The following is an 11,999-nucleotide window of genomic DNA, read 5'->3' as shown; positions in this document are numbered from 1 at the left end:
TTAAAATAATTAAATCAAATTTTTAATTCTGAAAATGTTGAATATTGATTGAATTTTTTATTCATGATAGTTAAAAAAATTCTTGAGCAAAATGGCCGTATAGTAAATATATGTTAAGTACAAAATTAAATATCTAATCAAATATTTTAATTACAATGGTAAAGTTGTCAAGGATATAATATTAGGTATACATTTTATCTTTAATAAAAAATCTAATCAATTAAAATTATCTAAGAATTATCAACTTCAAAAACACTTTGAAGACCTTTGAAATAGGTTTAAATTCTATCTAATATTCTATATTTATTCACTGCGTTATGGATGGTTGACAATTATGCCTAGGATACAACTGTATGACACATTGGACAGTAATCCTAAAACAAAAAATAAAGTAAAATTATAAAAAACAACAAAAATTAAATTATATACAATTTAGTTAATTCAAACATTTTTGTATAAATTTAATTTGTAATTGATAGAATAGACTTTGTATTACTGTAATAGGCAGCTTTTGTTAACTAGTTACTTAAATAACAATTATTAAAATAATTTTAAACATTTTTACTCAAAATTATTATTTAAACGATTTTTAGTTAAAGTACTCAAACTTAAAATTTTAATATTTTCTAAAGTACCTGTATTAAAAATCAAATACCAACTAATAATTACTGTTAAGAGAACGTAGTACCCGCATGTGTTGTCTCCGTCTTTACACGTACAACATAGCAAATTTTCATTCACCAGTTTCAATATTGTGCTGTTAGTTTTGATATTAGTGTGAACTGACCTATTATAAAATTTAAAGGTAAGATTATTATTCAGGGCCTTTTATTGATATTATTATTTTTAGGTAAATTATGATAATTTTAAAATATACAGTTTCAAACTAGTTCAACTAGTGAACGAAAATTTGCTATGTTGTACGTCTGTAAGACGGAGACAACACATGCGGGTACTACATCCTCTTAATATATTATTTTAAAATAATTTTATATATTAAATTACATTACATTTTTTCTGTAGTATTTGCCATACTTAAGTAATAACTTAATACTAACTTGATTTATTTTATATTATTAATTATAATAAAAATATATTAAATAATTATTTACTTGTAAATAGAGCCATTTACGCAGACATGTACCGTGGTAAAAATGATTGCAATTGGTAATTTTTGCTGAAACCATTTTTTGATAACATATGGGACAATTATCATTAATTTCTGATGATTGTTCATTAGTTGCATCTGCTAATGATTCAATTTTGAGCATAGCTATACGACGTCTAATGAATATTTTCCATCCGTCCCTAATGCCACACCATATGATTAAATATGCATCTAAACACATCAAGGGTGTATGGATTACACTATCAGATACAAAAGCTGTATTATAAACACCATTTAGAAAAATACAGACTCCAAAACAAAAATTCACCTAAAATAAAAAATTTTAATCTTAACTATGAAAAAATTTAAAGAAATTCTAAAATTACCACACTGCCAAATGATTTAATATAGAACACATAATCATCCAATTTCTCATCAAATAACCTATAATATTCATTAATTATATTTAATGAATAGATAGCTAATGTTACCAATACTTTTATAATAATTTGAATGTTTAAGGAAGAAAATGCTAGTAGCCAATTGTTCAATAAATTGTAAGACCACAAGTATATCAATATATTGTATGAAAGCACTAAAAGAAATCCGCAAACTAAAAGAGGTCTTAAATGCCTAAAAAAAATGAAATAAAATTAATTTTTAAATATTATTGATAATAATTTATATAATACCTATTAAGTGAAGAATTTTGAGAAATACTCAAAGATAATAATAATGGATTAACTAAACTATGGACGTAAATTAATAGGATACCACAAGTTAAACAAAAATTTCGATAAAGTTGTACAAAACGTTCTTCTGGCTCTGTGACTGTTAGTCCAGTTTGTATAGCTAGTAAATAAAATAATACTGCCAACACATTTTCAATATTAATCTGTTCCACATCTTCAGTCAACAATATCTAAATAAATAAACTATTAAAAATATTTTAATATTTAAATCCATTTTAGAATCTTAGTATCTTACCCATCGAATGAATGCTCCTAGATAATAGAAAAAGTATGATACAAAACTTGTCATTCCTAAAACTGCAGTAAATGTATTACAACCTTTAATCAACAAATATTTTACAACTTTAAACAAAGTTTCATTTTTTATTTCTTTCTGAGTTAACAAGTATGCCATTTGTTCCAATACTCGCATAGCCCAAAATATTCGTAAAACACTTGGGATTTTGAGACGAGACCATTCAATTATAATAAGGTTATTTATTTCATAAGTACTGAAACAAAATACTTAATTTATCAAATAGTCTGCATGGAATATGTTAAGATTATAGTTATTGTAGCCATATATGATTATAAAACTATGTATAAAATGATCTTACTTAATGGTCAATCGGATATGATTATATCCATGGCAAAATAAGTCTATTATTGTAAATATATTTAGCAATAATGTTTTTAGCATGATAAACAATGGCAACAATGTTAATAACACAGATACTGTATTTAAAAATGCATGCGAACCAGGTATTAATGCTATTATAGTAGGCATAATAAAACCTAAATTAAAAACCTGAAAAATCAAAAATATTATTTCTATTCAAAATAGAAGTTAATTTAAATGGATATTTACTTTATGGTTGGTATGATTAGTGGTACAAACTTGTAAGAAGTCAAATACTTGTGATAGAAAAATCTGTAGTATTACATTAAAGAATAACAAGTATAGGACATTTACTATTTGTAATTGTTTAAAATGATGTATAATTATATCTACATCCCATGTTACAGCTCCGTTTATCATAATTGTTATAAAGTTTTCATATTTCTCCGATAAAACATTTAGTGTTTCTGTATTTGCCCAATAAGATAAAAGTACAACACAAACAGAAACTGAATGTAAGTATACTAAGTACAAGTACCGGGTAGGTAGAGCCAATAAACATAATGATAAACCAAATACTAATAAAATAACACTAAATTAATGGATAATGTTTTTATTGTATTTTTAATTATATTTTTTTATGAAAATGTATTACACTTACTTAAACAAGATACTATTATTTTGGTGAAGAATAGAAACATGAGCTTGTAGTATTGCGTAAAGTCACCGTTCTTGGAGGTATTATGTAAATTAATTATTATACCATCAAGATTTTCAAACCCGAAACTAATTTTGAAAATTTGGTCCATAATAAATAAAGCTGGGACTCTCAAAAAATCACAGAGTCTCATGATGGCAGTCGTATTAAATATTTGATCAAATAACACAGAGTAATAAAACCTGAAAGTAAATACCGAAGTTTCGAATATATTGTTAATATTGACATATTAAATCGGACAAAACAATATAATAATACATACTTTAAGGTCACTAAGAAATCGACATTCAACAACCACAGGTACAACTAACAATGACGAGTAGTTATCAAAGATAAATAATGGTTCTCAGTCGCACAGAAGCTTTTGAGCGATAAATAAACTAATAATTAACACAGATAGGTAAAGAAAGATAAGCGTATACGTAGGTTTGTTTCAATCTATGTATTTACGCAGAAGTAAAAGAGACGCAATGAAGTTGTTATGTACTGTGAGGTTAACAGTGGGATATCAGTCGTGTCGGCTAACAACGAATATTGAATTACAATGTCATTAATTCAATATCAAGATTCAATTCTAACCTCATCACCTTCACGGCTCCGACCTCATACCGCGGAACTCGAACGTCTCGAACACAAAACGGCAGTCACCCACGAGCCTGTAGCGCCTGCACGGCCGAACGATTCAAAACCGTTGTAATTCATAAACTCAAATCAGTCGGTGCTATCTTCGTCGTAATGATAACGGCGGTTACTGCGCACTGGTCCTTACCACGGGCTGACTTATTGTGTTAACCGCGGTTTTCGTTTTCGTACCCACCGTAGACATAATAGAGTTATTCTGTTTGGTGCCTACTAACCTGTAATGTGCTAATATTATGATGATAATATAATATTATGTAATCACGAAACTAACAGGCGCCTTATGAAATTTCTATTAAAATCAAATGAAAATGTGTTACTTGCACGGTGTAATCGTCAAATTAGGTAGATGTGTACTACACGATTGATACTTATACATTGTCTAAGGCAGTGTTTCTCAACCGGTGTTTCCCTAAGGGTTTCGTCAGCCGGTGCCAACCAAGGGTTCCGCGAGAAATTTGGGAAAATGTAAATTAATTAATAATATTTATGATTTGAACATAGAAAAGCCCCAACAATTATATGGGGGTTCCTCAAAACGTTTAAGCTCCCGCGAGTAAAAGAAGTTGGGAAGCACTGGTCTGAGGACTATACAAAATATTAAAATGTGTAGGTCAGCCCCAGTTTACGTATCATACATATGGCCAATACAACTGATGCCATTGTTAACCACAACATTCCGTTACAATTTTTTTTTACTCTTATTTAAATGTTAGTATGTATTAATCGTGTTTACGTGTTTTATCGAAACTTCCATAGTGCCAGTGAAAACTATCGTTTCTCTCTCAGTTGTGTATGCTAAAAAGCGTAAGTATGTCCAATGAAAGTCAATATGCTGTATCCATTTACCCGTCGGCCCATTACCTGCAGTGTTTAACATCAATAAAATTATTAGCTGTTATTTTCTGGTCACAATAGTTATGTAATTCATGATATAACTGTCTATTTTTTTTTTTTTTTTTTATGTATACCCATCTTATAGTTACAAACATACTCCGAGTATAATCTGTGTCGGCTACTATAGACACTTTAAATAATCGTAATTATAATCTCGAGGTACGTAGGTAGGTACCACGATTCAAGACGGTATCTTATAGTAGGTACTGCATTTTTAGCAAAAATACAATCTGTCGAGAAACTCTTATGATAAAAATTAGGTACTTTGATAAATATGACCTTTTAGAAATTGTTGGCCATTATTTAGATTATAATTACCATGTTTTTACAACACTGCGGTCTTCAGTCTTAACCTATATTGCCTATGTCGATTCTACAATAATTACATACCCATTATGTATTTATGTCGTTTATTTATATATTATATGGTATTTATCGGCTATCCGCCGTCATCACCCTGTATGACCCTATCTACTTCTCTCTCTTCTGATTACGCGATATAAAAACTATCAACCATTACTCGTTTATATCATCTGTTACTGCTATAAATTATATCATGATCATGGCGTTCGAAAAGTCACAATAATATATTAATATGTATTGGTCATAATTTGTTCAGTTGTCAAAATGTGTTCTCTTTAGAACTTTTCTTCGTTTTGCGACTATAATTATTTTTACAGTACCCAAGTAAGTCATATACGCGTATTTATTGTAACGCTGGCGCTATGTATTTAAATTTTTGAATACTCGTCGTGGGTATCTTCATCGTCCGAAGGCCATGGTCGTTAGGGCGGCAAGCAATAGTACGCATATTTGTCATTTGAGTAGAGTCAATACTCTAAACTGAATGGAGTGTTTGTCATATGGGGACCGCCCTAGGACAGACGCCCTTACATTGTAAGTTGGGATTATTTTTGAGGTTAGGCTTCGATTATATATGTTTTGCTGGTATGACCGCTTTTAACAATTTATTGTGGCGTTGTGTGAAAAGATCTTAATGACCAGAGCATCGAGAGAATAATTGCAGCATTGTCGTTATTTAACTTTTGGTGAAGTGTATTTGTACCTTTATAGTGTTAATTGTATGCTGTATTTAGATTGCTTATGCATTTATATGATTTGTCTTCAAAGTAATCTCCATAGACATTAAGATACATAGATACATAGATTCATTAAGCATAAAATCATTTAAATTTATAATTTTAATATTGTGTTTGGAGTACAACCTAAACTTAACAAACTTTTATCACATAATAGGTACTGTACGGTATTAATCAGACAAGTACAACACTATTTAGGTACTCGAAAACATTAGATTTATTACATTAATATTAGACAAAGTATCTTTGTTTATGATTTTTCACTATTTTGGTTATATATCTACTTTTTACTTTTATTGTATATATCAAAATTTAGCACTTGGCTGTAGCTCATTTCATTTGCTTATTATTACCATTTTAGTGAGTATTAATAATTGATACAATTATTTTCAAATATTTATAAATAATATATTATTTTATATATATATTTTAGTTTTAAATTAAAATCATTTAAAAAAGATATAGGTATGTATGTTAGAAAATACTTAATATGAAATAATTGGTTTAAGGTTTAATACTAAATTATAAAATATATGAGAAATGACTAAATTAAAATTAAAAATTATTATTTACCTCAATGTTAAAATTGATATTGAAAGTCCAATTTTAATTGTTTTTTTAATATTTTTTTTATAAAAATTTAATTTAAAAAGTTAAACACGGTAAAGTTCTATAATATTTACAAAATTCTTTTTTATGTTACTACAATAAATTATGATTACTATTCATAAAATTTTTTTTTTAATAAGTTTAGTTATTTGACAGTTAGTTTATCACTAATAATTTGGTATTATTATTATTTAATATTTTAGATGTTAAGGCATAGAATTAAACTTAGTTGGACCTAGATAGCTTATGAAATGTCTACCAAAATCTTTTTTAGTGTATGATACGTTAATGTTATATGCTCTTATTTCATGAGTATTAATAACTTCTTTGTTATATAATTTTTTAAACTCATGTAATATGTCAAATTGCTTGTACAAAGACCTGTCAGGAAATATATTAAGTTCTATATAATTTTTTTTTTGGAGGAGCCTATTAAATTTTTGTATTTAAATAAATTCTTACCATTAAATTTTACCAATTTTGTAATTAAAAAAAAACGTTTTATGTAAAAATTGTTTAGAAAAAATACCTTATCCGACTCTGTAAAAAAAAAAAATGACTGTTGCAATCTCATCACTATTTGTATTTCCTGAATTTCTAGCTTATTGCCTTTGGATAAAAATTAAGTAATACCAGGATTTCAACAATGGCCAGTGAAATTAATGTTGATGCTCTCCCGTGTATTGATCAAGGGTATGACGATTCAAGCATTCTTGAAGTTGTAAGTAGTTTTGATATATTCATATTGTTTTTGTAACTAACAAACACTAATTATTCACTTCAATTTACTGACAGGCGATTAGTATGGTAGAAGATGAAAAACGTAATTACAGGCCATCGAAAAACTATCTTGAACATTTGCCAGCACTCAATATATCAGTGTTTGAAGTAATTATTAACTGGTATCACCACAATACCATCATAGAGTATAAAATATGTTGAGGATTATTTAATTTGATATATTTACTAATTTAATTGCCTAATACATCATTTTAAAAATTTATAATAATGACATATTGTTTTTAATCAATAGACAGAAATGATGCGCGCAGAGTTTGATAGACTAGAGAGGCATTTACCTGTGAAAATAATGAATATGAAACGCTATGAGCTACTTCCACCGCCAGCTGGACAACTTGCAGATATGTCTGCTTGGAATGATTGCTTAGAAAATTCAATGGCTCAACTTAAAAATCAAGCTACAAGGTATTTTATATTATTATTTTTTAGGTTACAGACTATTTAGATCCTTTAATAACAATTCTACCAGTCTTCCCAGTTACGTATATAATTTAGGTCCTCATACCAACTGAGTCACAAATCTGCCATGTCTCCTAATCACACTCAACTAATGTGGCTTAAGCTATCCTGCTTAATATCCATTAACATCATTGTAAATATTATAATTGACCATTCAAAGAAAACAATAAAAAAACTGTTTTTACACTCTTGGCTACAGAGATATCTAATGGAAAAAACTCAGTAAGATACACTATTTAAAAATAAAAAAACTACGTTTTGACCTACGGGAGGAAGTGTATGTGAAGTTTCTGGACTTCCATTGTTTCTACAATAGGCGAAATCTCCGTAGTGTAAATATGCAGCTGAATTACCATAGATTTGTATTGAATTTTTATTAATTCACAAATAATCATAGTCAGTCTCAAGTACACCTATATTTTTTTTTTTAATGAAAGCACGAAAAGGAATAGTAAATTACTGCAATAAACTAATTATATTAGTAATTATTTGGTAATTAAATATTTTTATTTTTTACTCATAATGAATCTATCCATAGATACAGTATAACACACTCTTCGCATTATCTCAATTTTCAATATTTTGTGACTATATAATTTCTTAAATTGGTTGTTCAATTATACTAGTCATTATATTTACTCATTATTTACTGATTTTACTGTACTCTAAATATGAGATCTATTTATGACCTTCTCTTACTAAAACCTTATTTAAGTGGATTATATACTCAAAATACTTTTGTCTAACAGAATTACAAACCTAAGACTGATGACGGATTATGATATAGATGCTTGGGAATCTTATTTAGAAGTTATAATAAAATGTATTACTGCTTTGCAGACACAAGTAACTAAATTGAAGTAAATATACATTTTTAAGACTATAGTTATGTGCTTATTACATTTATTAATAAATTGTTTTATTTTTTTTTTAGAAAACTTATTAAAAAAATTAATTTCCAACAATTGAATGTGCAGTTGCAAATAACTGAACAATCACGAGAATTAAAAGCCAATTGGGTAGCATTGGTAAACAAGTATTATGAAATAGAATTGGCATGTGCTAATTTGGAAAAACAAATAAGAACTTATGAATCAGCCAAACCACAAAGAATGAATACAGCAGATTAAAAAATGTTATTTTAACTTTTTTCATAAATATGAATAACAATATTCTCATTTACTATTTTTTCACAATTGTGTATTTTCATATAAAAAAAATTTGCAAAAATATATCATTTTACCTATATCAAACTTAAAAACTATGTTGAAAAAACATGAGTATCAAAAATATTTGATAGTTGTACTATCATGATAAATTTCACTAGTTATGTATATTGTAATATAATTTGATTTGCTAATTGTAAGTTGTAAGGATACAATAAGTACACTATTGTTTAGTACACATAATTATTTTATGTAATAACTACATAAATATTGTAGCTTAGTAAATTTGTAGAATTATTCATTCCATTACATTGTAAAGTGTTGGTATTTTGCAGCTTAACGATACTTACTACATTGTACTTAAGTCATACATATCCGAAAGTACTAAAATAAAGCTTAGCAATCCTCATTAGTTTCAAGCTGAGAATATAAAAAAAAATGTATCTTACTCAAATAATATAACTGGTTTACTTTATTCAAAATATATATGTTTATATTTATATTTATTTAATTACTAATAACTTATTACCTAAGAACAACTCAATCAGGACAAAAAGTAAATTTATTGTGTGAGTGAAAGGGCTAACTAGTAATTATGTCACATAAAATTATACAAATAACAGATTGTACATACACTGTATACTAGTGTACTTAAAGGGAGTGTATCTAATATAGGGATGGAATAATAGAAAATATTAGTGACAGATAAGTATATGTGCAAAGATTCTTGAAGCCTCCATGACGTTGTATAAACTATTAACAATGCGGCAGTCTTATAACAGTCTTATGAAGTTATGACTTATTGCGACTGGTAAATATAATAACAAATACAGATAAATATATATGTATTAAAAGTTTAAGTATAATGAAAGTTTTATTTACATATACTGATGTATGTATAACATTTAAAAAATGTAGGTTTCCTCCATTTATCTCTTATCTGAAGAAGTGAAGAATATATTAATAATATGTATAGGTACTATGTAATAACTAATAAGTCAAAAATCAAAATCCATGGTTGAATGCATTCCTGCAGTGTCTATGTATTATTCATTAATTATTTATTTATGATAATTTTTTGTAATAATTTTAGGTTAAAATAAAATATGATAACATTGAAAAATAAACTGGTTAGTTGTTATAATATATACTGTATAATAATATATAGCCCTTAATCATTAGATAAACTTGTTAGTCATTACTCATTACACAAGTAAAGCCTATATGGCTTTATGTATATATATAAACATCGAATAATTTTCAAAATATTTAAATTTTTTTCAGCTATTTATATACACAATTGAAATTTTTGTTGAAAATGTATAAATGGGTAAAAATGCTTTAAAATTGAATATAAGATTCCTAACAAGTTTTTAATTTTTTAATTAAAAAATATCAAAAATTTATAATTTTATAAGCATTTTATAAAATCTACAATATTTTTTTATAAGCATTTAAATAAAGAATTTTTAAAAAAATTGTCTAAATCTCAATAATTACAAATTATTTGGCGTAGTTAAAAATTCATAAAAAAATGTTGTTTATTATTGAGATTAAAAATTTAAAACAATGTTCTTTATACGTTTTTCAACCTATATTAAAAATTGAATTTAAATTAAATCAAGTACATATTTTATGACTGTTTGAATTTAAAATTTTTACAACAGAATTTCATTTATTTAATTAATACCTATTTCTTCCCAAATGATACTGTTATTTGTTACTTACTACAAGTAAATGTATTTAAGAGGACGTCGCACCCGCATGTGTTGACTCCGTCTTACACACATACGACATAATAAATTTTCGTTCACCAGTTTCAATAGTGTGCTTATAGTTTTGATATTAGAGTGAATTGACCTATTATCAAACTTTTAGGTAAGAACATTATCTGTGTTCTCTCGTTGGTTTTGTACGATATTTTAATTTTTAAGTGAATTGTGAACATTTCAAATATTTATATTTTTCATACTCATAACTCACTTAAAAATTAAAATATCGTAAAAAACAAACGAGAGAACACAGAACACAGATAATGTTTTTACCTAAGTTTGATTATATGTCAATTTACTCCAATATCAAAACTAAAAGCAGACTATTGAAACTGGTGAACGAAAATTTACTATGTCGTACGTATGTAATGACGTATGTGCGACGTCTTCTTATTACATAAATAATTATCTAAATTGAGATAACTAAATTTTAAAACGTCATCGCTTGTTGTTTTCTTCAATATAACTTTGTTAAATTTATCCAAAATCATTTTAGGCCACTTCGCATATTGGAAAACAGAATAAAATTAATGTGAAAAAAATTACCGACAAATATTCAAAAAAAAATCAATATCATATAATATAAAGGGGATAACCAAACCAATCATGGAATATAATATTATCGTATAGGTGTTTATTGAAAATATTTTATAACGTGTAATATATTGATATTATATATTATATATATATATATATAGAAAACCGTATGGAGGTACACATATTATTGACTTTCATTCTGTTGACTGCTGCACAGCGGCACGCCGATCGGTGCACGTGTTATATATTCTACAAATATAATATAGCTGCGTGCCGTCGCCGTCGAACGGGTGTTCCGGTCGGAAGTGTCACGTCATTAGGTCGTCGGGGAGCGGCCTGCAAACGCACGGCTCGACGGACTTACTTCGTTCGGACGCGTCTGACAGACTGCCGCGGTCGCCGGACGTACACGTACACCCTTCCAGCGAACCGGGGCAATCGTCGTCGAGACTCTGGACGGTCAGCGATTGCGAACACGTCGAGCTCAAGTCGTCCGGCGCCTGCGGGAGCCACTGTTCGAGCGACGTGCTCGCGGCCGACTCGTCGACGCACACGCTCGGCTGCTCCGGCACGACTGCCGCCGCGTCACCATCGTCCGCATGGCTGTCGAGCGAACCGTCAACGCCGCCGCCGCCGTCGTCAGTGGTGTCGTGCGGCCTGTCGAGCGAACCGTCAGTGTCGTGCAGCGTGTCACGCGACAGCGACGAGTCAACGCCAGCCACCCCGCCCCCCGCCGGATCATCGTCGACGGTGTGCCGGTGGCCATTCCGGTCATCGTCCCACGACGGCGACGGCCGCACGTCGAAAGCTCGGTCGCGCCGAGGAATCCGCGCCGGCGCCGGT

General features: G+C 28.9%; 2 protein-coding genes across 5 annotated transcripts; one reads left to right on the top strand and one right to left on the bottom strand.

The window, feature by feature from the left end:
- Positions 1-204: 204 nt before the first annotated feature.
- On the bottom strand, positions 205-3,359 carry LOC113558660 (protein TRC8 homolog). The gene is made up of 8 exons (XM_026964153.1): positions 3,120-3,359; positions 2,708-3,036; positions 2,457-2,647; positions 2,096-2,351; positions 1,801-2,030; positions 1,495-1,741; positions 1,113-1,436; positions 205-374 (listed from the first exon to the last, which is right to left on the bottom strand). Exons 1-8 carry the CDS (start codon positions 3,307-3,309, stop codon positions 339-341), a joined length of 1,803 nt encoding a protein of 600 aa, XP_026819954.1. The 5' UTR covers positions 3,310-3,359; the 3' UTR covers positions 205-338.
- Positions 3,360-4,484: 1,125 nt separating this feature from the next.
- Positions 4,485-8,876, top strand: LOC113558693 (pre-mRNA-splicing factor SPF27-like). Of its 4 annotated transcripts, none has more exons than XM_026964200.1 (6): positions 4,485-4,622; positions 7,023-7,142; positions 7,217-7,309; positions 7,455-7,627; positions 8,431-8,541; positions 8,616-8,876. In XM_026964200.1, the coding sequence occupies exons 2-6, from the start codon at positions 7,068-7,070 to the stop codon at positions 8,809-8,811; spliced, it is 648 nt and encodes a 215-aa protein (XP_026820001.1). In that variant the 5' UTR covers positions 4,485-4,622; positions 7,023-7,067; the 3' UTR covers positions 8,812-8,876. The 4 variants fall into 4 exon arrangements, with proteins under 4 accessions (XP_026820001.1, XP_026820004.1, XP_026820002.1 ...); XM_026964203.1 differs by having other exon boundaries at positions 4,567-4,626; XM_026964201.1 differs by lacking the exon at positions 4,485-4,622 and adding an exon at positions 5,308-5,399.
- The last annotated feature ends 3,123 nt before the right edge of the window (positions 8,877-11,999 follow it).

This window comes from Rhopalosiphum maidis, chromosome 3 (assembly GCF_003676215.2).
Source record: "Rhopalosiphum maidis isolate BTI-1 chromosome 3, ASM367621v3, whole genome shotgun sequence".
Taxonomy (NCBI): Eukaryota; Metazoa; Arthropoda; class Insecta; order Hemiptera; family Aphididae; genus Rhopalosiphum; species Rhopalosiphum maidis.
This window is presented reverse-complemented; position numbering and strand designations above follow the sequence as displayed.